This window comes from Helicoverpa zea, chromosome 28, assembly GCF_022581195.2.
Source record: "Helicoverpa zea isolate HzStark_Cry1AcR chromosome 28, ilHelZeax1.1, whole genome shotgun sequence".
Lineage (NCBI taxonomy): Eukaryota > Metazoa > Arthropoda > Insecta > Lepidoptera > Noctuidae > Helicoverpa > Helicoverpa zea.
Genome location: NC_061479.1, coordinates 2,954,518 through 2,980,558, shown reverse-complemented (window position 1 = coordinate 2,980,558; position 26,041 = coordinate 2,954,518). Strand labels below are relative to the sequence as shown.

The window sequence follows — 26,041 nt, the reverse complement described above, 5'->3', positions numbered from 1 at the left end:
ACAAAATGGTGTTTTATGAAATTGAAAAAAAACATGTATTTCGAATGTCAATGTCGTTGAATAAATAATAACTATATAAGAATGTACAATGTTTATTGTTGTCTGTATGTAAATAATATTGTTTTTGTATATTTGTGGTGTGTTTATTTTGTAAATATGAATAAACGCTTGTAATAAATATTGCATTACTTTTTATTCAATCTTCACCTTCCTTCTTGTTGCATAGAAGATTACTAGATAGCTAGTTAATCGGTGTTATATCAGTCTATGGTGGTTATTTGTGCATCTGCGGTGATGACTTTTTATAAAATGTAGTTACTGTTTTCTGTTTTGAAAATAATAAACGTAATATTCGGGAACGTGTTTATTATTTATTAATTAATAACTCCTCTTCTCGATTTAGAATATAACACTACTTAATTTTAGAAGGCGTAAGTGATTCTTGCGATTTGTCGAAAGAAAGAAAGAACAGATGCAATTAAATAAAAAAAAGTTTATTTTCAAAAATTTATTTTACAATTCACCTTTTTGTATTTGAGATTCTATAAATTATAAATAATGAGAGTACTTATTACTTTAAAAATTACTTACAAAATATCACTTCACATTTCGTAGAAAAACCTTTTTATAATTTATTGAAAGTTGATGTTTTCATTTCCTTAAGAAATAAACTGCATTGCAAATAATTGGACCACTTCTTGTATATTTTTGTACGTAGGTACTATACTATCTAATAGTTAAAGTATGTATATACAAAAAAAATCGCCAAATATAATCAAATTGATTTGGAAATTACAGTTTTTTTAGTAAAAAAACATTATTTTGTCTAAAATCTCTTTGCTTATTAACAAGATGGTCGTATTTATCTATGTCTATCTTTTTTTTATTTGTTCTAATTTAATTATAACTAGCCTTAATTTTAATCTACCTAAAACTATTTATTTCAGTGCTTATTCCTAAGTCTAATAATCATTTATTTCTAGTTTCTAAGCATTGAGCAAAAACATATGTGTATCTCAGATTTTGAACAAATCAGAGTTTTTTGTTTAAAGTTTAGGTACCTAGGTGCAAAATATATAATTATGGCATACATTAATGCATTAAGCTTTTAACTTAATATCTAGACCTAAATATAAATAGATGTATCTCAATGGCCAAAAATTAGTGCTAACACAGGTTTTAATACAAAATAAGCTAAGTTTATTACTAGACCTAAAGTTACAGCTTTCAGGATCTGGTGCAGGTAGTACAGTCTGAAAAATAAAAAGATACATTCAAAATCTTAGTATTTTTTTCTATTTCAAATAGGCTTATATTAGAAACGTCAAGCCAGTTGCACCGTCCCAAAGAGTGGGTCTCATGGAGAAGACCCGACAAGAAACTCTATGGATAAGTAATAAAAAAAAATTGTTTACAATAGTTTATTTTACTATTATTTTGTATTCAAAATGCTTCAGTAACTGTGTTACCTACCTATGTACTTTTTATTTAGATACGAATTTCTTGCCAATTTTAGCTTAGGTATTTAAAAAAAAATACGTAGATACTAGTCCAGGAACTATTTCGGTACTTACTTATTCCACTTCTTCCTGGCTTCAGGTAATGAGGATAGGTCGTCCTTGATTAGGTACACTCTAAGACCTACAAAAAGGCATAGAATTACTGTCTATTTGACACGGGATATCATGGTATTCATAGAAAACAGAATGAATTTTTAGTACCATCAGTGACATAAATCTTACTCAAATGAATATCTTGCATAAAATGTATGTAGCTAACCGTCAGTTGCACAAAACTCTATTATAGTTACAGCTTCTTTAAATCTATTGCTGACTCTTTCTTTGTCAAAAAGATAAAAAGTGTTAGCAATAGATTTAATGTAGCTTTGTGCAACTGACGCTGAGAAAGAAGAATGTTTTCATTAAAAATACATTTATAGACATACATTAAATATTATGAAATGTAACTTTTCCCCTGACTCAATTTTTTTGCCACCACATAAAATATATTATTTTTAAATGCTACTTTTCCATTAACCCACAATTTTCTACCACCTCGTCTAGGTACTCACCAACTAAGAAGGTTTCACACATGTACTCCCAAGACATTTCTCCTATACTAAACGGGAATACCACGCGATCCTCATCTGACAGACTCTTCCACATATTTCTGACATTATAGTCAGAAAACTGCCAGTCTTGAGTGGAAAAGTAGAACAAAATGTTGGCTAGCTTCATTACTTTGTTGTATAGTTTTATCATACTGAAAAAAAAAGAATTTTATTACCATAAAACAATAATTGAGTTTAGCGCCATCTATTGATGAGAAGTTGGTACTACAAGATTAAATAGCGCCATCTGTGAAATTTGGAAGTTGCGTATTGTTCACAATTTTTCCTTGATTGAAAAAAAAATAACTGAAAAAATTGGGATTTTATATTTATCTACCCAAGGAATAAGAGCACCACTTATACGCGTCAAGCTTATGCTAATGTTGGTCAATACTGTGTAACAATGTGATCGAAAATACACGAGTGAGCTTTTTTTTCTGCGTTGCCCCTCGCTTCATATTTGGTAGACTTTCCGCGCATTATTTAGCAGACTTTTTTGTATAGAGATTGATTTTCATGGCGGCTCCCATCTGTTAAAACCATTTTTAGCGTTATACTTAGGCCCGAGTTCATTGATAACAAAGACTTCAGTTTATATTTAGCAGAAAGTCGCTTAGAGTAAGAAGAGTTTTAATTAAAACATCGCCTACTTACGCCCTTCTCTTCCCCGTAATAGCACAATAAGTGTCAATCATCAGAGCAGGCAAGTAGTGCAAGAAGAAATTGTAGAATAGGAACAAGTAATAGTTGTTTGTAGGATTCAGACCGTAGTACCTGAAACGTAAAACAAAGTTTTATTTTAAACCATCATCATCATTATCAACGATATTTATGCTTCGGTCTATACATAGGCAGTGGCGGGGCAAGACCTAAATTTGATGTGGGCAAGACAGATTTCGCGAGGCCCTGTTCTATGGCGACCTGAAGACAGATTCTTTAAAATAATAATAACAAACAAAACAATTAACACTGCCAAGTTTTTATTCATAAAAATACAAATTAGATTAGTCGCTGGCAGAAGCTAGTATTGAATACTACAATTATACGTTTCTATTTAGTGCCGGTTTTAACTCTACCAGCGCCCTGGGCGAGATTTCTACGGCGCCCTCCAACTCCAATTCAAACCCATACGAAAAACAGGGACACATGTAGTTACCGATTGCGCGAGCGAAGCGAGCGCGAATGTTTTTTTATATTTAACAAGTCAAAGCAAAAATTACGTAAAATGTAGCCCAATCGTACATAAGCTATTACTGGTTGGTAAATGCAAACCACGGGTACATAGGTTCTAATTGCGCGAGCGAAGCGAGCGCGAAATTTTATGTTATATTTTGGAACTCAAAACAAAAATTACTTAAAATGTAGCCCAAACGTACATAACTCTTTGTTGGTGTTGGCGCCTATGTATTAAAATTTTAGGACTTAAAGTAGTACCGTAAATAAGAAAGTTCATATGGAAACTATAAGTTATTTTCTTATTAATAAAAGGACTTAAAAACGACGCTACCTTTTTGCTAGGGTAGACTAAAAAATGTTGACACTGATAATGAAAACAACTGTAAAGTGAAGCAAGTCCGAAAATTTTTGAGTTTTGGATCACTAAAAGTCCTAAACATATATAATAAAAGGCAACTGTGAAGTGTAGAAGCCGCGAGCGAAGGTAGCGCGAATTTTTGTGAGTATTGGGACATTAAAAGTAGCTATATGTGATAAAAAATGTAAGCGTAAAGGAAAAAAAACCGCGAGCGTAGCGAGCGCGAAAATTTTTGAGTTTTGGGACATAAAAGTAGTGTTTGTTCGAGAATTTTTTAAAAACGCGGAATTAAACACAGATTAAAAGAAACCGTGACTGGATCGACAGTCAGCTGTGATTCTTCGGTGCTCCAACTTTTTGTTAAATTGAGAACTCTAAAAGTAAACGTAGAATAAATTAGAAATAAAGAAGAAACCGCGAGCGAAGTGAGCGCTTTTTTTTTCTTCGACGTCTGCAGCAAATTTGCTTGTCTATTTGACATTTTACAAGGTTAAACTTCCATATAACGCAAGCAATCCCATTTTGATTTGATTGCTTGGCTTCCAAGTAAAGAAAGTAAACAAATAAAACCTGGGATACTCCGCACTCTAGTCGGCGGCAAATGTTGCCAGACTATGAAAACATGTTTCACAACAAAATTGTTTATATCTTTTATTTTATTTTATTCTCGCTTTAAAATTTTTTGAGGCGCGAGGCCCCTTGTATCGCGAGGCCGTAGGCGGTGGCCCACGTCGCCCACGCCTAACGCCGCCTCTGTACATAGGTTTAAAATATCTACAAATGCCAAAACAGCTTATATAACTTTAACATGAACCGATATTGATGAAACATGTCTAAGAAATATCACTGCAACTTCAGCATATTACACTATCAAAACCGCATCCAAATCGGTTCATCTTTTTAAAAGCTACGATGCTATAGACAGATACTTCCCTCTTTTTGCGTCGGTGGTAAAAACAGATTCTGAAATATATTGCTTACCAAACAGCTTTTGTTGTAGGTTTGTCGATGCCGTACTTTCGGTTGCGTTCTATAAAATCTCCCCATGTAATTGGTTTTTGTGCTCCGGAAACGAAATTGTAGATTGGTATATGTGATGTTTGGCTGGAATTAAAATATTTGATTATCAAAAACATATCTTGTTTAATTTTGGACCAGACTTCTGCCAGCAATTTCAGCTGGATTTGCTTGAATGGTTTATTCTCAGGAACTACTGGTCCAATTTGAATCATTATTTCAGTGTTATATAACTGTTATATAGCCCAATTATCAAGGAAGGTTATAGGGTACTGTTCATCCGGGAACACGAAGTAGTTTTGCCCTGAACATTGGTGGAACTGCTGATGGAATCTAGTTTTAGTATATAAGGCAATTAGGTATGTAAATAGATAGTATATAAGGCAACTTAGATATCTACTCACTTTTCCTTAAAGTTCTTGGCAGTAAACCAAGCAGACGCAAGGATGGCATTCACGCATAGATCCACTGGAACCATGTCAGCTACTTTCGATTGATCCATATACATTGTACGCAAAACCTGTCAAAATTATCATTTTATTATTAATTATGAGTTCAGAAAAGAAAAGAAAAGTAGTAGAAATGGTCACTTCGATCCCTTATATTTAAGAACTCTGTAAGTCAGTGATGTGTATTTATTTAAAGCTATATCCGCTGAGCGGACAAGAGTTACCTACAGTAACAAATTTTACAGAAATCGCTTACTTTATACTACTGGAATATCTATTATGAATAAAAAAATGTGCGTTTGTAAAATCAGTTTACGTAATCATGTATAACCAAGTCGAAAATACCACGTAAAAAATCTCCTGAGTAACTCTAAAAAATGCTTACCCCGGTACCAATTCCTACGACTAGTCCAGTTGGTCCATACACGCTGTCTGTCCAGCCTCGCACAGGCTCTTCGTATGTTGATACAACTGTAATTATTAATTACAGAAATTAATTTGGGTAAAACTTAATCATATTCCTAATAGAGGTAAATACTTAATTGTCTAGCTAGAGTCATAAGCATCTCGACTAGTATCATTAACATAGCAGTTTTTTTACACTTTAATGAAAAAAGTTTTAACTGATTGTAGGAAAAAAAAACAATAGTTTTTAATAAAAAAAATTAAGAATTACCTATGGAAGGTCTGACAATGCTGATAGGCAAGCCTTCGCCATACTTCCTGACAGCCTCCTCAGCTATCGCCTTTGTAAAACAATATGTGTTTGGACGTTTTCCTAGAAGTCTGGAACGTTAAAAGAAAACGCGATATAGCAACCAGCCTGTTGTATTTGTAATAATGACATATACGAATTAAAAGATTAAAATTATTTCACTGTCAGAAAGCCACACTATCGTGTGTGGCGTAGGCTATATTTTATCCGCATACGGCAAAGTGTGCCCGCGACGGGACGCTGAAGAAGTATATGTATTTCAGAACAAAAACTTACGTGGGCAAGATGTTCTCAATCAGCTTGTTGTCGACTTCAGTCAAAGCTTCCAGTGCCTCCACGGACATTGGAGGTTCGTAGAACCTGAAAAGAAAATTCATTAATCCCTTACTTGTTGAGTTTCTTCAAATAAATCAGACATTTTATTTGAAATTGAATACCTTTTTCTTCGTGCGAAATCGTAATTTAATGTAGATAAAGTTGCGGGCAGCAGCTATCATTAAGTAAAATAAAAAAAGTTATTCTGTGTTCAAGTGAAAAGATCAACCAATTTTGATGACAATTGGCGTTGAGTTATAATAAAACCCGTGGAAAACATAGTTTTGGCTAGGTGCCTACATGAGGTATATATTTAGTAAAGAGATTTGCAGTGAAGCTTTGAGAAGTAATATTTAATACTTACTTTTCTTCAATATGATTCACATGAGTGTTAGAGAAGGCAGTCGACACATGGGTAATAGCTTTCAAATTCCTACACTCTTTAGCCAGTTTCAGGACTTCTTTAGTTCCCTTTACATTAATAGCTGTAGAAACGGATAGTTTTTCGTCAAACTTGACTGTGGCCGCCGCGTTGATAATTATTGTAACCTGCAACGACATCTATTGGTGAGAATGCGAAACTTTTTTTTTTTTATAATGTCAGGACACCTTTTCACACACGGTCGGTTAGCCCCATGGCAAGTTATTAACAAACTTGTGTTATGGGTGCTAACACAACTGATAAACTACTTATTTATAAATACATATTGTAACACCCAGACCACGGCCAACAAGCATGCTCATCACACAAGTGTCGACCGAACCAGGAATCGAACCCGGGACCTCAGGTCCGGCATGGTGACCATTGCGCTATCGAATCCGTCAGCGCCATCTATCGTTCGTTAGTCGAAAGACTAGTAAAAAGTTTTTATTACTATTTTTTTTGCGTTTAAGCTGGATGTCGACCATAACTTTGTTGAAAATAGCTAGGCAGATGACTGCAAGAATGTATGTTAATCTTGCACACAAGAACATCTTAAAAGATTTCGATGAAAGGAAATGAATGGCATAAAAAACACCTTGCCTTAATTTATCTGTATTTTTCCCGAATTCTTAAGATTTTTAGAGGTATACTGTACATATACTGGGCTGGATTTAAATCATCTCCTTTGATGAAACTTCGCAGTTAGCTTCGTAGTTATATCAGAAAAAACAGATCGGCTACATTTTATCCCACTGCGGAAAGGGGTTTCCGTGGTACGCGAATAAAAGAGTACTAACCTTGCTGGTGAGCGTCTTCCTATCCTCTTCACTGATGCCTAACCCTGGCAGTTCCATATCTCCTACTATTGGCACCACTTTGTGAATACCCTTAGGGTTTACCTCATGAGCTCTGTGGAACAACTGGAAACACAGTGTTGATTAATAAAATAAACAAAAAATAAGTAAATATTCGGCACACAAAACCAACATGGCCGATATTGTAGACATATTGCAAAAAAATCGAGCATTTTTGCGATTTTTTGGGATTGTATTATGGTTTCAAAGAGTTTTATCTTGATAGTAAGATGAGTATCCTCATTGACTATGTTCCTGCTTCCTTGTTTAGAGTATCTAATAATAATAAGGCCAAAGTAGACCAAAAAATTCAGCTTTCTTAAAACAACTAAGCAAGTAAACAATATAATAACTAAGTATATATCAATATACATCAAATTGGGCAAAAAGGGCAAAACTGACCGTTCTTATCGACAAAAAATTTAATTGCATAATATATATTATCATATCACATCATAATTTTTATTGAAATAGGTCTAGGGCTTAAAGACCGCATTAATTTAAGTTGCACAGTAAGTAAGTAGGTACATAGTTGTTTAAAATTCTTGGTGAACTGGGGCCTAGGCACTTTGTCAATGGGGGCTACCGTTTTTTGTTTCACCAGATGGCGCAACTGTAGCGTGAGGTCATAAACTACGGCATTCAAAGTTCTTTCAAAACTTATATCTGCATTAGGTGATTATATAAGATCATATTTAATACAATAGACCTATATTGTGAACGTATTGGCGATGCCACAGTGTTGCGCAGTGCCGTTTTGCTTGAAAAAGAAAGGCGGACATAAGTTTCCGAAAGATAAAAGTGTGACAAAGCAGTGACATTTATAGATCCCTAATCTGTATTTACCATAATTAATCTAAAGTATTGTTAAATACTCACAATATTAATTTAATTAGAAATATAAACCCGCGCGCGTAAAGAAACAGTGACATTTGACGTTTCGATGACCTCACGCAACACGAGCGCCCCTAGCGGCAATTTCATACGCGGTAGCCCTCATTGTTTTAGTCTCTATTTTAACCAAAATACTTACAAATTCGTCCATCATTTCGTGAAGTCTTACTGTAGCGTCTTTCCCCTTCTTACTTCTAGCTAACACGTATATTGTGTTGATATCTCCACAGGCACGGATTAGTTTCTCGATGAGAACTGAAATATATTGTAGTTGGTTATATTTAATGTATTTAAAACTAAAACATCTATGCTTCAAATGTGTGCTATCCGATTTCATTTCCATTATCATCATGTCATTTGTCCACGACCTGTGTCATACGTAGAATATAATATTTTTATTTGTAAAACATAGGTATTGACAAAATAAACATCTTATGTACCTATGTATAATTACAACGCTATGTTTTGTCATTAAGACGTATAAATGTGGTAGAAAAAAAAACTTAACATTAAATTAACAAAAAAAAAATAGTACTTAATTAAATCATCAGAAAACAAAATAAACAACAATAAACACAATTCACAGAGACATATCATTCAAATATTCATCCAAAGAGTAGTAACATTTTTCGGTTAATACCTACTGCCTGAAGAGCCAAAGAGTAAAGTCGTGGTGGCCTAGTGGGTAAAGGACCAACCTCTCAAGTAAGAGGGCGCGGGTTCGATCCCAGGTCAGGCAAGTACCAATGCAACTTTTCTAAATTTGTATGTACTTTCTAAGTATATCTTAGACACCACTGACTGTGTTTCGGATGGCACGTTAAACTGTAGGTCCCGGCTGTCATTGAACATCCTTGGCAGTCGTTACGCGTAGTCAGAAGCCAGTAAGTCTGACACCAGTCTAACCAAGGGGTATCGGGTTGCCGGGTAACTGGGTTGAGGAGGTCAGATAGGCAGTCGCTTCTCGTAAAGCACTGGTACTCAGCTGAATCCGGTTAGACTGGAAGCCGACCCCAACATGATTGGGAAAAGGCTCGGAGGATGATGACCTACTGCCTGAAGAGCCCTTTTGAATTTACTAAGAGGTAGATCTCGGATTAAGGTGGCAATTTTATTGTAAATTCTTGGAGCCAAACCAAAAAAGCTCTTTTTGAGTAAAGCGGTCTTACAATTTAAGTGACATAATTTATTTATATTGTAGGTTGAATATCCTTCTCAATACATTTTCTTCATTAAAGATGTGTAACTATTAGAGTTAGAATTTATTCCTTACATAACTTGCATTGGACCTTACATTTGTCTCAATAATTCAGAATGATTAGATTCCTTTATCATTTGAACAAACAGTGCAACTGATAAATACTCAAAACTCAGAATCTTATTTCGGCGTGTGTGAATTGACATACCTAATAGAAAATGTTTAGAAACACGTGTTAAGATGTTGATCGGATTTGAAATTCCAAACGCGCGTCAACAAAAGATTAAAATATGTGAGCCTAGCTACGGAATTGTTCGCGCGAGTTACCGCGGCCCTGGTAGGTACATACCTACCTAAAGGGCTTAAGAAGGAACATGGTGGGGTTTAGGCAGTGAGAGTCTGACACTTACGCTGCACCCACAGTGCGAGGAATCATTAGATCCTATCACAAAAAAGGATGAATAGGTATTTTACTTTTATGGTTTCATCTTCAGAAGACGGCCCTAGTAGCACCCTAGTAGCACCAATTGTCTACAAAATTTCCTTGTTACCATCAGTTAATGGGTATACATCAAATACATATACTCAAGACAACCAATAAACAAACTTATTTCCCTATTTTTTCCCGTACCTACCTACCTATAACAATCATGTTGACTATTGTTCTGTGTAAAATGTTCTGATGCACTTTCTAGTACGCCATCTAGCGTGTCGGAATTGAGTTAATTTCGCGGGTTAAACCGGGGTAAACAAGCTATGTAATTAGACATAGAATGACGTCACTTATTTAGTTATCCATTGATATATAATAATGATTACATTATTTGTTTGTACTCTAAATGGTTCGAAACTAAGTGGTACTAAACCTATTGAACCGATTTAAAAAAATCTTTCACTGTAAGAAAGCTGCACTCTTCCTGAGGAACATAGGCTATATTTTATCCCGGTACGGGCAGTAGTTCCCACGGGACACGGGTGAAACCGCGGTAAACAAGCTATGTAATTACATCATCATCATCATCTCAGCCATAGGATGTCCGCTGCTGAACATAGGCCACCCCCTTAGATCTCCACAGATACCTGTTGGAGGCGACCTGCATCCAGCGTCGACGGCGACCTTTATAGGATCGTCTGTCCACCTTGTTGGTGGACGTCCTACACTGCGCTTGCTAGTCCGTGGTTTTTTTAATTACATATAGAAAGAAAGAAGAAAGAAAATAATTTTTATTGCGCAACAATAGACGCATACACACACTTAAAATTAGGCACATTATACAGAAATAATGATAGAAGGGGAAAATATGCGTCTTAAAGCGCGCAATACGGCCCTCGCTCAGCATAATGCTGCGACCCGAAACGAGACAGAGTCCCAGCGCTGGTTTTCAGCGACAGCCGGTGCTACCGCGATGACGTCTATCGGTGATGCTGATTATGAATTGATATATTAAAAACATATGTAATGACATTAGGTACTTATTATTAGAAAATAAATGGTTGGTGCCATAATTGGCGTGTTTGTCTGTCTCACTACCTATAATAATAATTATTATAAATGTAAGAACTAAGTAGTTATAGTTTTTTTGCGTCATACATGGTGGAAAAATTTCAATACTTCATAATAATAAATAAGGAAGTTGTAATTTTTACTGTTCTATTTATCTATAATATAAAAATGAATCGCAAAATGTGTTGGTAAGCGCATAACTCAACAACGCCTGGACCAATTTGGCTAATTCTTTTTTTGTTGTGTTTGTTATTGACAGGAGAAGGTTCTTATGAAAAAAAAATAGGGTAAAGTAGAGAAGTCAGTTGACGGGAGAGAAGCCGCGGGCAAAAGCTAGTTTACTATAAAAATGTAATAAAGATTGAAAAGAAATTTTTCTTGTTTGAGGCTCTGAAACTTCTAAACCGATTTCAAAATGTGCTTCACTATTTGTTAGCTAGACTATCCCCCAGTAACGTAAGCTATATTTTATCAGGGAACGAGAAACAGATCCCGGCATGAAGTGAAGCCATGGGAATGGGCCTTGTATCAAAATATGTATGTATCGGGTGTGTCGTACCTAATCACGTTAAATTAAATACCTACTGGTTAATATTATGTCAATTAGTATAAATAATAAAATAAATTAGAACACCATATAAGTGTCAGTCATTACAAACAACGGAAAATCAACTGAACAAAACATTCGATACACCTAAAGGTCTCTGCACACAGCGGGCGCGGCGCGACGGGACGCGGCGTGGCGGGGCGGCGACGCGGCGCTGGCGCGACGGTATCGGTCACACTGTGGGCGCGATCACGTCCCGCCCCGCCTGTATTCGTGTGCGTTGTATACGTGACTTGTATTCCCGCTCGGCGCGACGGCGGCTTGGCGCGACAGTTACCGTCGCGCCGAGCGGGACGGCTCTGTGTGACGTCGTCCGTAATATCTAGTACATTACAACTGCTCAGCGTCGCGTCGCCGTCCCGTCCCGTCGCGCCCCGCCCGCTGTGTGCAGCGACCATAACTTTATGTCTGCTTTACACATGATGTTGTAAATTATAAAAACGAAAAATGACTCCTGTGGTTAAACTACTGAATGGATTAGGTTAATTTTTTTACAATTCGCTAAAGAATGTCATAAAGTACCTAATCTCATTAAAATAGTGATTTGGTACGACACAATCGATATAAGTAGGTTTATTTACTGTTATTTATAACAGTGTGTAAGTGTGTTAACAGTAAAAGAGAAAAGTAAATAAAATAAGAGATATAGTGAAAACTAAACCCAAAAATATATGATTCCGGCCAGGATCGAACTGGCGGCCTTCTGCGTGTAAAGCAGATGTGATAACCACTACACCACGGAACCAGTTGTGTGCTTGGCCAAAATAAGGGTCCATATGTTAATAGAAAGAAAGGAAAAACAATACATAATAGTTTGAAGTTTTAACAGGTGTTTAGTCAACAGAGTGCTGATTCCAAGTTTTGTAAGTTTACGCACTCGATACGTAATTATAACTTGACTGAAGTAAAGAGTCGTATGCTACATCACATGATTAGAATATACCTACTATACCTAGCACGTTCATTCATTTTACCGGATAATGACGTTTACTATTTCGCAAGTGAACGCGTTTATAGTACCTACGACCAAGTGTCAATGACAGCCTTTATGAAATAAACATGTCAAAAATGAATAGGTACTACGTAATTTAGTTGTATGATAATTTACGCATCGAGAAAGTTAACTTGCAAAACTCGCACTAGGCACTCTGAGTATCATCTAGACACACGGCAGTGTGTCCGCCAAGTTCGAGCAAAAAAAGCGACACACCGGCCGTGGGTTATATTACACGAACCATTTCGGGCCAAATTCGACCCCCCTGTAACTCAAAATCTATTTTATTTACGCATATCAAATTTCTAGTATCTGTTGAGACCCCCTCACTTATCTAAAATACAAAATTTCATTAATATACCTATTGTAGGTCTTGAGATATTGCCGTCAGAAAATCGCTATTTTTACTATACACTCACTGACTGACTGACTCACTCATCAAAAACCTAGACCACTTCCAATGGTCGTATTGACTTGAAAATTGGCATGGAGGTAGGTCCTTATGTCAAGGTAAAGGGAAAAATCTGAAAATGGCCAAGTGTGAGTCGGTTTCAAAATAATGAAGGTGTTTTATACCCGGTGTAAATGTATACCCCTAAGGAACTAAAACGAACTAAATTTATCTATATTTATATAATATATCTTCGAATGGTCGTACCGATCTGAAATTCGTTACAAAGGATTGTATTTAGTCAAAGTAAAGTAAAAATCTGAAAACGGCCAAGTGTGAATCACTTTCGAAAATAACAAATGTGTAACTTTGATCCACGAACATAATATATGATAACATGTCATGTCAGTCAGTTGGTAAATCTAGTCCATTTAGTTAATCTAGTTCACTTCTTTGTAAGAAACATAGTGCATATAAAAAAATCTGAAAGATAGTATAAATGAGACATTTCTTTAACTAACTTCATCATAAGAAAAAAAATAAAATAAACAACCTTACAAAAATAAATGAAATCCCACCCAAAACAAAAATGTGAAAGACTGCCAAGTTCGATAATATGGGAATGCTTCGCCTATAAAAGAAGTGAGATCTGAATAAGTACCAAGTTCCATACACATACCTCAGTTAAAAATAGTTACTTTTTAATGATGTTACTTGGCAAGTTTTAATAGAAAATTAAATACTTGATTCATTGCGTTTAGTAGGTTTATAACAAGGAGTGTGAAAACTTGCCAAGTGACATCATTAAAAAGTAACTATTTTTAACTGAGGTATGTGTATGGAACTTGGTACTTATTCAGATCTCACTTCTTTTATAGGCGAAGCATTCCCATATTATCGAACTTGGCAGTCTTTCACATTTTTGTTTTGGGTGGGATTATAATCTACAGCATCGTTGTGCAAATATTAACTCACATATTATCTTTCTTTATAATTCGGTGTACATAATTAAATATACCTATCTTTCTATCTACGTGTAACATTTTAATGTTGTTTTAATTGTGTCTTTCTGAAATAATCTATTACTGGAATGACTGAATAAATATAGGGCAGTCGCTCAATGTAAAACTCTAGTACCTACGTTTCTATCTGCATTCATGCATGCATTGCATGGTGAGACTCAAAGTCAGACCTCAACATAGTTGGGAAAAGGCTAGGCAGATAATAAATTGTTTCGCAGCCATTACAACATCAAATGGTAGTACTCAGATGCCATAATAAAATTACACTCCAAGGAAAAAAAATTAAACATCCAACAAAAAAAGCATTCAATTTAATTTAAATACATTGCACACACCACTAAAACGATGCTTTTTAAATAAAATAAACTTTTTAAATCAAAATAATTTAATTAATACACGAGATAACATAGCATAGGACAGATCACAAAACGACTTTTTCCACCACACGACTCGCTTTTAAGCTTATTCTGCCATCTGTGGACATAAAAAAAAAAAAACAAATGAAAAACATGTAATTACCTACTTACCTAAGTTAACTATTAAATATTTATATCATCATCATCATCATCATCTCAGCCATAGGACGTCCACTGCTGAACATAGGCCTCCCCCTTAGACCGCCACAGATACCTGTTGGAAGCGACCTGCATCCAGCGTCTTCCGGCGACCTTTATAAGGTCGTCTGTCCACCTCGTTGGTGGACGTCCTACGCTGCGCTTGCTGGTTGTTTATTTATATAACCTAACTAATTTACTTATCTAATATAATGAATAGGTAAATCTTCCGACAACCTTATAAAGGTCGCCGGAAGACGCTGGATGCAGGTCGCTTCCAACAGGTATCTGTGGAGATCTAAGGGGGAGGCCTATGTTCAGCAGTGGACGTCCTATGGCTGAGATGATGATGATGATATCTATATGTGACAAATATTATAAAAAGGGATTGTTTTTATTTGTAAAATGAAAATACTGGGCCAATTTTTAAAAACTCTTTCACTGTCGGGAAGCCACACCATTATTGGATTAAGTAGATTCTAATTTATCCAGGCACAGGAATAAGTTCCCCCGGGAATGCGAGTGAAACCGCTGGGAACAGCCAGTTAATTATGAGCCTAAGACATTAAGGATGTTATGAGTAGAAAACATAACTCAATAAAAAGTACCAAACAATACATTACGTACTTAGATAAAAAGATTGCGTTTTTTGTACCAAAAAATACTAGGAACTGCTTACCTCAACGGAATCCCCGAAACACACACACGAAACACAAAAAGCATAACAAAAAAACAATAGAAAACACACACCATGCATAAACAAAAAAAAAACTCAAAATCATGCTTAAAGTCTGGAGCATCGCATAGGAAATTTCCGTAAAAGTAGAGGCTTACTTGGAACGAAAAACATAAAAAATAAGACAGAAAATACATGCATAAAAAAATAAGAAACAAACCGCTAGAAAGAAAACATGTTTTTATGCAAGTCAGTGCATAGGTACCTACGTTAATGGCTGCAGAAAATAAGAGTACCTGTTTGGAATTAAAATAAACCAAATATGTATAAGTAAGTACCTATCTAACGTAGTTCCTAACTATTAAATAATCTGAGCTAGAGGTTTTTCATTCAGAGAATCGAAAACTCGGATCAAAACGAAAATTACAGGAAATGAAAGCCAAAACAAGGTTTGTTTATTTGCCTGAACGCGCTTATCTTGGGAACTACTGGTCCAATAATAAATTGGTGTTAAAAAGCCCATATATATTGAGGAAGGCTATATATATATATGATACCTTTTATTCGGGTGCACAAAGTAGTTCACTCATGACGTCAGTGAAACCGCATGCGGAAGCTAGGTACCTGTATACCAATATCAATCGAATCTTTGTTCTTTTACCCGACTGCCTCAAAAAGGGTTATGTTGTGCGTCAAATAGAGTAGTCTGGGGTTAACACCCGAACAAAATGCCTACGTCAGTCAGTAACTTAACATGTCCTAGTCAGACTGGTTTGTAGTTAAATATAACTATGAACTGAGTTTTTTTATCTGTTCCATCTTACACTGCAGTTTGTATTCGCAGATTTGCACAAAGTAGATGCATTAAATTACATTTTATGAAATAAATATTAAGAACATATCTAGGTATTTAAGTAAGTGATGGCGAGATTCAACCCAAATTGTTCGCCCTTATTTATTCGCGAACAAAAGATATAGATTGGTACTCGTAGGTTGCAATTTCGCGGACATTTTAGAAATGTTCGCACGCAATGTGTTACTGTATGCTAGAGCGACTACACCAGAAGATACATTTGTGTGCGTCACCGGTCGCATATCGCCTTTAGAAGATCTAAGGATATTTCTGAGGCACGTAGAAGTCTCTTTGTTATATTTTTGCATAGATGGTCCCATTCATACAACAACCGCATTTAAAAGACCTTAAACCAGTTTTTTTTTCCGGAAAATATGAGGAAAAACACGACCCTAAAATAAAAATTGCTTTATGGAAGTACATTTTTAAACCTCATTTCATAAATAACTTTGTTTCATTGAATCACTGTTTTATGCAAACTTGGCATGTTAAAAATTTGGTAAGCATGAAAAACAAATCGGCACACACTTGAAAGCATTTTGATGTCTGTAGAAATAAAATGAAAGGTCCAAAAGATTCTGTCTATATGTAACATACATTTGGCGATGGAACATTACTGTGACAAGTACTGTTTTCGTCAAGTACGAGGAAGTTTTCCACTCCAAAGTGGGCTATTTAATACATCGTAGTGATCAAAATGGGCATCTCGCATTCATCCACCGCCCGATTTGAAAAATTCTTTCACTGTTGCTATTTCCGAATAACATAGCCTATATTTTAGCCGAATACAAGCAGAAGTTACCCAGGAACGCGGGAAAAATCTCTGGAAAACCACTAGTTCCATAATCGTATATCAGAGAGTAGAGTCTATTATCTATACTAATATTATAAAGAGGAAAACTTTGTTTGTTTGTTTGGTTGTAATGGATAAACTCAAAAACTACTGGACCGATTTTAAATATTCTTTCACCATTAGAAAGCTATATTATCTGCGAGTAACATAGGCTATATTTTAACCCGGTGAGGGTAGAAGCTCCCACGAGACGCGGGTGAAACCGCGGGAAAACGGCTAGTTTTAAATAATTATATATTATATTAGTATTAAAATAAGTAATTGTGATTATTTCAAGTTATTTTAATGTTCCAAGGACTCTACTCTTTGATATGTAGTACTGCAAAGTAGCCAACATTTTTTTTGTAAAAAACTAAATTTTGGGTAACACTCACATGGTATGGCATGTGGCATCAACCGAAAATTCAATCGGTAACTCCTATTAACTCCATAGACAGAAACTTTAGGACCTCAAAACATGCAGTAAGTACTTACCTTTCCCCAAGAACCCAGTACCACCAGTCAAAAACACACACTGGTCCTTATAAAAACTCTGAATTTCAGTCTTAGCTCCTTTACCCTTCGTAAGCTTCTGTTTCTCTTCTTCCTTAGCGTCCATTTTATCCTCTTCAGCGTAATACGTGTCCTGGTTATCAGGAACGAACTCGTGGTCTTCAGAGAAGTCTAAAATCTCAGCAGTTGGGTTCATCGCTTGATTTTCTACTTCTGCTATGCGGACTGAGGTTTCTAATTCCTGTGTAGAAAGAAGAGGTATATAAAAATAGAATTCTATTTAGTGATCCTTTTTCTAAAAGATTCTGGGCTAGGCAAGTAAAATGAAACTTTTCTAAGTTTGTATGTACTCTCTCAGTACATCTTGGACACCAATGACTGTGTTTCGGAGGGCACGTTAAACTGTAGGTCCCGGCTGTCATTTAACATCCTTGGCAGTTGTTACTCGTTGTCAGAAGCCAGTAAGTCTGACACCAGTCTAACCAAGGGGTATTGGGTTGCCTGGGTAACGGGGTTGAGGAGATCATAGATCAACATAGTTTTGAAAAGGCGCGGGCCTTCACACACCGTCGGTTAAACCCATGTTAAGTTATTAATTAGCTTGTGTTATGGGTAATACAATAGATAACTTTATAAAGCTACACACATACATATTACTTCCCAGATCACGGCCAACATGCATGCTCATAACACAAATGTCGATCGAACCGGGAATCGAACCCGGGACTTCAGGTTCGGCAGTTCGGCATGATAACCCTTGCGCCAACGAGGTTTCAGAGGTTTTTATAACAATCATTTAAAAAGCCATATTGTAAAAATTGTAAGTAGTAACGCCCTGTATGATTGCAGACTGCTCTGTTTTTAATCTGTCCATCTCTTAGCGATTTTATTCACATGTAAATCTTCATATAAAAACAAACACGGTGCAAGAATTTGTTTTATTTACAATAACACTGTCGAGATGTGTGTTATGTTTTCGGGGCAACCTGATACTCCTTGAGATAAATGTCAACTATCTTCTGACTTCCCGTAAGGGTCCACACGATACAGATTTTTGTACAGATATCTATACGAACTTAATTTACTTGTTTAATCTTAGGTCAGGGTTCTTAGGATCGGTAAGGTCTGAGTAAAACTCTAAAATCTGAATGGAAATATAATATGATGACAAGATGTTTGTGCAGACTCATCATAAGCTGGGTACTCACTTAGCAGTGTAGCACGTAACGTATCAGATACGGTATCAAGTGAGTACGTAGGCACGAGCTCGCTGCGAGCCGCTCGCGCGTGGAGCGCTGTAAGCTCGCAGTGACCCGCCGAGTGGCGGCTTCACTGCGAATACAAAGGCGGCTCGCAGTGTGCTTGTGAGGACCGTGGACGAGCCGTACTCACTTGCAGGTTGATACCGTATCTGATACGTTACATGCTACACTTCTAAGTGAGTACCCAGCTATAGGCCCTGACTTTTGTATGCACCAATTTGTTACGCAGACAAAATTCTATTTAAGTCTGTGTCAAGTTGGTATGCTGTAGACCTACTCTAACGACTACTAAAGATGTACAAATGACCAATCTAACGTGCCTTCCGAAGCTCGAAGGACTACTGAATAAGAGTACCTGCATACTGCAGAGTAAACAGCCGGCCGACAGTTATGAATAAATAAATAGTTTATTTCACACAAAGTTTACAATGTTGACAAGATTATAGGCAAATAAATTGATTCCAATCAAAGTTTTCAGCCGGTCTGATACCGCATCTTTATAATGTGCGTACTACCATTCATCGTCATACTGATTTATGAGCCCAAACAAACTATCGGCCGACTAAAAGTTTGCAGTATGCGAGTACTCTAAACAATGATTTAAAAAAGAGTAACCGTGGAGTTTCTGGCCCGTTCTTTTCCATAGGAAGCTACTTTTGGAATGAGCAACTAGAATCAAACTTATTTATATTTTTGACGTTCATAAGTATTTGTTAAGGCCTAAATGAAATAAATGATTTTGATTTTGACCACTTACATGCAAGTTATCCTGTAGTTCCTTGCTCAAATTTCGGACATTTTCAAGCTCTTTTAGCATCTGTTCCGTGGGCTTTCCGTAGACGTCGATCTCAACCTTCTCGCCTTTGATTTGAGCGTCCACCCATTTGTCCATTTTCTCCTGAGTCATAGGAGTCTGCATTAACGGAGATTCTTCTACTGTGTGGTTCATTCTGTGGGCAAAAGAAATAATTTAAATTAATAATAATAATAACCAGACCTATTCCCAGCTATTGCGGCTGTTCTCTCTAAAGAGATCAGGACATATTATAGTGCACAAGCATTTCCGCAGACACAGGTGCACTTCCTATTCCTCCACTCTCATAGCGCGATGGGACGGCAATCCGACACCACCGGAGAGAGATCAGGAGCAGGACCGACATTTACGTGCTCTCCGATGCACGGGTGTATCAATCACCAACTTACAGACTCTTTGTGAAAGTTTCTTAAAACCCAAAAATGATTTCGTTTTGAACGTATTTAATTAAAACATAAGCTTTTGCCCAACAATGTTGGGGTCGGCTTCCAGTACAACTGGATGCAGCTGAGAACTAGTGTTTTAAATGGAGCGACTGCCTATCTGATCTGATCAATACAGTTATGTAGATGTAGAAAACCCTAAACTCTGTTGATCTGTTGACGAATCTAGATTCCTCAGCATTGTAAACTAATACCTTCTTCGTCATCGATTCGAAACGAATCATTTGTCAATATTGTAGTCAATCATCTTAAAGAATTTTATAACACATTTGGTAGTTTATTGTTTTGATAGCAATGTTATCCCAAACGCATCTTATAAAAGATTGCATTGGTTCGAGAGTAGGTAGTCTGATTGAGCAGTCGGCTTGGAAGTGACCAATTTGTTGCACGTGGATAATTATAATGAGAACTTTAACTTTATCAGTTCTTTTATTTGTGTTGGGTAAGTACATAGTCATCTTAGCATTGTCTTGGTTTTAGATTCATATATTTTTTGAGTAACCGCGGCCCTGGTTCATAAAAGGCCTACGACGGAACACGACGGTTTTTAGTCAGTAAGAGTCTGACACTCCCTCACCGCTGCTAACCCACAGCGGGAGGGGTCATTTGATGATTTTTGACGTCGTTAAAAAAAAAAGATTCATATATTTTAACTCCTATGAGAAATAGTTGTAAGTTTGACGGGGATTTGTGTCTGTTATTCTAAAGATTTTTTAGGGTAAAACGGGACCTTATTAATCACTTTCCTGTCCGTTTGTCAACAGGCTGTAGGTATCTCATGATAGACAGTTGACAATTTTACAAAGGATTTCTTTATTTTTTATTTTTGTAGATTTTTTAACACTTATTTATTTATTTATTTTTTCAGTGGGGAAGATAACCTGTTTCAAAACGTTTTCGGCACTCAACAGTATAGTTTTTACAAATATTCCTTCACCTAAAGGTATGATAATTTGTATTTGAAATATGAATGCCCATTTTCACCAGCAAATACCTAAAATAGGAATCCCCTAAGAGCATTAAGGGAACACATAATACGAATTTCGTTTTCACCAAAGTTTAAGTGTCTCTTATAACCTTTATTATTGAGGGAGCCCTTATTCTAAGTGACACTTAGTTAGAGAAAATTTAAGAGATTGTTGGTGAAAATGAGCTTAAGTCTTACTACGAAAAAGTTAAACAGGCGTTCGTCCCGTGTTTAAGAAAAAATGTATGAAGAATTAAGAGTCCCTTAATATTTTTTTTTGTAGTAAAACCTTATGTTTATGTTTTTGTAGTCGTTATGGGTAGTCAGAAGCCAGTAAGTTTGACAACCAGTCTCACCAAGGGGTATTGGGTTGCCCGAGTAACTGGGTTGAAAAGACCAGATTGGCAGTCGTAGCATAGTTGACTTTAAAGTCCAGGTTTCCTCGAGTTTGGTGTCCAAGATATACTTAGAAAGTACATACGAACTTAGAAAAGTTGCGTTGGTACTTGCATTACCTGGAATCGAACTCGCAAGTACTCGAGAGGTTGGATCTTTACCCACTAGGCCACCACGACTTCTTACGACTCTAGACATAATTTTATTTTTTAACACGCTTATATTAGCTTCACTTGTAACTATGTATGTAAGAAAATCTTGGAACCTAAAGACCCACTTCCCGGTCTTCGATTAGGATGAAATTTTGCACACGCTCTGAGTTCTGATGACAATACATGACCAGCGTGTTTTTTAGTTTTTTAAACTGTTATTTTTTTTCAGATAATGTCCATAGCGAGTACTACTTTGGAAAATGTACGACTCGTTACAAAAAGCTGTTTTTACATGACCATTATACTGCAGACGAAATTCAAGGAGCTATCATTGTTCGGGTAATTTGAACACTAATATTATTGTCACGGCTGATTTTCAGCCGCGGTGAGTGTTTCAGAAGCTCATCCGTTTTCAGATCTAAATATGGTCGTAATTGTTAACCGACGTCAAAAAAGGGAGGTTCTCAATTTAACCTGTATGTCCTCTATCATCCTAGTAATATCTAAATGTGAGACTTTGTGAGAATGGATGTATGTTTGTTATTCTTTCACGTAAAAACGGCCGGACGGATTTGGTTGAAATTTAGTTTGTAGATAGGTGATACCCTTTATTAACACATAGGCTACTTTTTATGAACACACTACGCGGGCGAAACCACGAGATGAAGCTAGTATACCTATATGTATGCATGTTTCTGCGCCATTAGGTACCTCATGATTGGCAGAGCCGATTTTGACGAGGTCTTCAACATATTATCTGTCACACTTAGAGAAGTCTTTAGGTAATATTATTGAAGTCGTTTTTATTAGTTTTTTTTATTTAATAAATCACTAGCTTCCACCCCCAGTCTCACCCGCGCCCTGAGATAACAGCTAACAAAAACTATTCTATGTTCTTCTCCCGAGTCTAAGCTCCCCTCTAATTTTCAGCTTAAACAGTCCAGCCATTCCGGACTTAAGTTATATGTAACTAATACGACTTTTTTTCATAAAAAAAATCTGTATTTTTCAGGGCCATCTTAACGTAACGGATGAGATCAGAAGACCGAACTGCGTCTACATAAGAGCGACTTCGGCTGTTAGTGACATGGTTAGATACCAGGCCTACAAATTCGCCCTATGTTTTGCTAGAATAGTCCACAATTACAGCGGCGAAATCTTCGAATATAATTACTACGAATGGTTCTTACCAGTGGAAATTCAAGATGGCATTGAATGGGACATATTTTTCTACGAAGTTCTTTAGACTTATATGACCTTTCACTAGCTTTCACCTAGCCCTTAAAATTTAAGTGTCCCCTTAACCAAAATAAGGGACACCTATTGTAAGTTTTCATTTCAAAAACGGTTAAGTGACACCTAAAACTTTAAGTGACATACGTTTTTTGTACCGTCCTGTGTAAACTACTGCCCACGAATTAAAATCAAAAATAGTTTTTGCAAAGTACGCTGAAAAACAGCAGTATTCATTCATTCACCCTACAAAGGACCAAAAAAATTATTTATATTTTTTCTGTTTAATTTAGTTGTTAATATTTCTTTGTTGTACATAAACTAATTTAGAGCAAATAATAAAGTATTCGACTACGTTTTTGTGTTATTTTTTGTACCTGTACTGGGATTCTATAAAACTCGATCAACAACTCGCATTTCACTTCGATTCGTAATGTCATTTCATACTTTAGGGGAGGTAGGGGAGGGATGGGCACTTTTTCACAATTTATTGCATAAAAAATCAGATTTTACAGATCATTATCAACTTTTATTGCCATTTCTTATATTCGGCTAGATATAATGAAAGAGCTTTCCTAAAAATTACAATCAGTTTCAACATTACGAGATATTTAAACGGTTTTATTTAGCTCACCCCGTTTGTTTTATTATTTATTCTTGGATCAAATTTAGTAATTCAAATTTCACCCTCTTCCTGTCAACCGATTGGTCTGAAATTTTGTATACACCTTTAATTAAATCCAATATGGCCGCCGGCACAAAATGGCACAGCCCCCTCAATATGGGTATCAAATGAAAGGGCTACACAAGTAGAATACTGTCAGCAACCCCAGCGGGGCGCAACAGGGCCAAGGCCTGCCTGCACGTCGATTCTATAAACTTCGAACAACAACTCGATAACTAAACTTGAGATTTTGACAATCAATAATTAATAATAGAAAATACACATACCTTTCATTAGTTTTCTCTTTATAACGATCCGAAACCGCAACAAAATATTTAAGTACTTTTACGAGTGTTTGTTCTTGACAACTCACAGAAATGACAGATAGTCTATGGATGAACACCGTTACCAGTCGGTAACGTAAACTACCCAATTAAAAAAAAACAAAACTATGATCAGAAATCAGAATAAAAGGACCCCCCTTTTATTCTGATTTGATCATGTCTCCCAACTGCCCATCTCTCCCCTACCTCCCCTATAGATAGACAGATTTTGACAAATCTGTCAAAATCTCGACTTTGATTTAGTTCAACTTGTCAACACGCTCGATAGTGAAGCGCTAGTGTAGTTTGACAATGTCAATCACGAAACTTTAAGGTAGAATTCCGTGGGTCGCGATTGTCGCAGCCGCGCGCGACAAAAGTCAACCTATGAAAATGTATGGCACCGCTGCCGAGGGCTGCGACAGTCGCGCGCGGACGACGAATTTCGTGAGCCGCTCGCGGCCGTACGCTTCTCAACATGGTCTAGCGCTTAATAACATCTATAGAATTTTAGTAAAACCAGAATTAAATTTTTGACAATGCCGCGAGCAGCTTACGAAATTCGTCGGCCGCGCGCGACTGTCACGGGCCTCGACAACGGTGCCATACATTTTCAAAGGTTGACTATTGTCGCGTCCACGGAATTCTACCTTTAGATCGAAGTCGAAGTGAGAGTGATGTCGAAGTGAGTTGTGATATTTTATAGAATCGACATGCTGAATCCCTTAAGAATTTATATATATTTATTTATATATATGTTTTTCAAGTCATCATCATATCCCGAGCCTTTCCCCAACTATGTTGGGGTCGGCTTCCAGTCTAACCGGATTCAGCTGATTATCAGTGTTTAACAAGGAACGACTGCCTATCTGACCTCCTCAACCCAGTTACCCGGGCAACCTAATACCCCTTGGTTAGACTGGCGTCATACTTACTGAAATGAAATGAAATGAAATCGTTTATTTTGCAAGTTGGACATAAAATCACTTTTACACGTCATTTTTAAGAACGCTGGGACTGGCTTCTGACTACCCGTAACGACTGTCAAGGATGTTCAATGACAGCCGGGACCTACAGTTTAACGTGCCATCCGAAACAGTCATTGGTGTCTAAGATATACTTAGAAAGTACTTAGTACATGCAAACTTTGAAAAGTTGGATTAGTACTTGCCTGACCTGCAATCGAACCCGCGCCCTCATACTTGAGAGGTTGGTTCTTTACCCACTAGGCCACCACGACTCACCGTAAAAGTACCTTAAACTTATTTTACACAAGTCGACAACAGCCATTTATAAATGTATTAAGAACTTTTTTGTAAACAAACTTTCACTTACTACGTAATAATAATTATTGTCGAAACAACCAACCCGAAAAACTGCTTTAAACTGAGATTTCAAAATCCCGTCCTTTGGTACCACAATCGAAAGCCTTGGACATATACTTTCAAAATAAAAATGGATTTTCAAGGCTTGAACATTATATGTAGGCATTTTAGTGCATTCTCTATATTTTTAACTTAGTAAGGTCATCATCTCCCGAGCATTTTGCCCACCAATTTTGGGGTCGGCTTCCAGTCTAACCGGATTCAGCGGTGTACCAGGGTTTTACAAGAGGCGACTGCCTATTTGACCTCCTCAACCCAGTTACCCGGGCAACCCAATACCCCTTGGTAAGACTGGTTGTTAGACTTACTGGCTTCTGACTACCCAAAACGACTTCCAAGGATGTTCAATGACAGCCTTTAATTTAGTAAGGTAATGCAAAATTGACAAGTATATAAACCACTAGCTGTTTTCTAGATGTTGGACTCGCGTTCCGTGGGAACTGCTACCCGCACCGGTATAAAAGATAGCCTATGTTACTCGGGAAGAGTTTAGTTTTCCAATAGTGAAAAAATGATTCAAATCGGTTCAGAAGATTCGGAGTCTTTAGGGTACAAACAAATAAATGTTTCCTCTTTATAACATTATTATATTAAATCCGTTTTTGTCTTCAGTACATTTTGAACTCTGAAGACTGGAAGCCGACCCCAACATAGTTGGGAAAAGGCTAGACTAGACAGATGCTGTTGACAGATGTTTATTGAAATCCTGATCGTATCTGTAATTCTTTTGACATTTCCCAGCGTTACGCAAATGACGTAAAATTTATGGTGTAACAAGCCCTTACAAGACTTTCAAGTAAATCCTGATTAAAAACCAGTTTTGCTTAAGTGATATTGTTTACATTTACTACTAGGGGTACCACGCGGTTTCGCTTGTGTCTAAAGGAAACAAATTCCCAAAAAAAGTAAGCCTAAGTTAAGAACTTTGTGTTACATCAGCTATTTT

At 36.6% G+C, this 26,041-nt stretch overlaps 2 protein-coding genes and 1 non-coding gene across 3 annotated transcripts in view; 1 reads left to right on the top strand and 2 right to left on the bottom strand.

Annotated features, from left to right (window-relative positions):
• Positions 1 to 493: 493 nt before the first annotated feature.
• LOC124643798 (fatty acyl-CoA reductase wat-like) overlaps positions 494 to 26,041 on the bottom strand; it is a 39,867-nt gene continuing 14,319 nt past the window's right edge. Inside the window, exons 2-15 of the mRNA XM_047182893.1 lie at positions 19,476 to 19,668; positions 17,439 to 17,697; positions 8,452 to 8,567; positions 7,362 to 7,484; positions 6,505 to 6,689; positions 6,102 to 6,185; positions 5,787 to 5,896; positions 5,496 to 5,581; positions 5,066 to 5,181; positions 4,626 to 4,748; positions 2,765 to 2,884; positions 2,072 to 2,262; positions 1,575 to 1,641; positions 494 to 1,253 (exon numbers count right to left, since the gene is read on the bottom strand). Of these exons, the coding sequence (XP_047038849.1) occupies positions 1,148 to 1,253; positions 1,575 to 1,641; positions 2,072 to 2,262; positions 2,765 to 2,884; positions 4,626 to 4,748; positions 5,066 to 5,181; positions 5,496 to 5,581; positions 5,787 to 5,896; positions 6,102 to 6,185; positions 6,505 to 6,689; positions 7,362 to 7,484; positions 8,452 to 8,567; positions 17,439 to 17,697; positions 19,476 to 19,667 (1,878 nt within the window). The 5' untranslated portion in view covers position 19,668 and the 3' untranslated portion in view covers positions 494 to 1,147. The remainder of the gene's footprint in view (positions 1,254 to 1,574; positions 1,642 to 2,071; positions 2,263 to 2,764; positions 2,885 to 4,625; positions 4,749 to 5,065; positions 5,182 to 5,495; positions 5,582 to 5,786; positions 5,897 to 6,101; positions 6,186 to 6,504; positions 6,690 to 7,361; positions 7,485 to 8,451; positions 8,568 to 17,438; positions 17,698 to 19,475; positions 19,669 to 26,041) is intronic.
• Positions 12,294 to 12,366, bottom strand: Trnav-uac. Its single transcript has one exon. It is a non-coding gene; the product is annotated as a tRNA-Val (tRNA).
• On the top strand, positions 20,270 to 23,047 carry LOC124643642. Its single transcript, XM_047182658.1, has 4 exons — positions 20,270 to 20,314; positions 20,747 to 20,918; positions 21,720 to 21,829; positions 22,503 to 23,047. The coding sequence occupies exons 1-4, from the start codon at positions 20,270 to 20,272 to the stop codon at positions 22,734 to 22,736; spliced, it is 561 nt and encodes a 186-aa protein (XP_047038614.1). The 3' UTR covers positions 22,737 to 23,047.

What these genes read in the sequence shown, in the direction of transcription:
- LOC124643642 (XM_047182658.1), top strand. Translation starts at nt 20,270, where the DNA reads ATGTTATCCCAAACGCATCTTATAAAAGATTGCATTGGTTCGAGA. An exon ending in AAGATTGCATTGGTTCGAGA is followed by an intron (nt 20,315 to 20,746) that starts GTAGGTAGTCTG and finishes AACAGGCTGTAG; the next exon opens with GTATCTCATGATAGACAGTT. An exon ending in AAGGAGCTATCATTGTTCGG is followed by an intron (nt 21,830 to 22,502) that starts GTAATTTGAACA and finishes TGTATTTTTCAG; the next exon opens with GGCCATCTTAACGTAACGGA.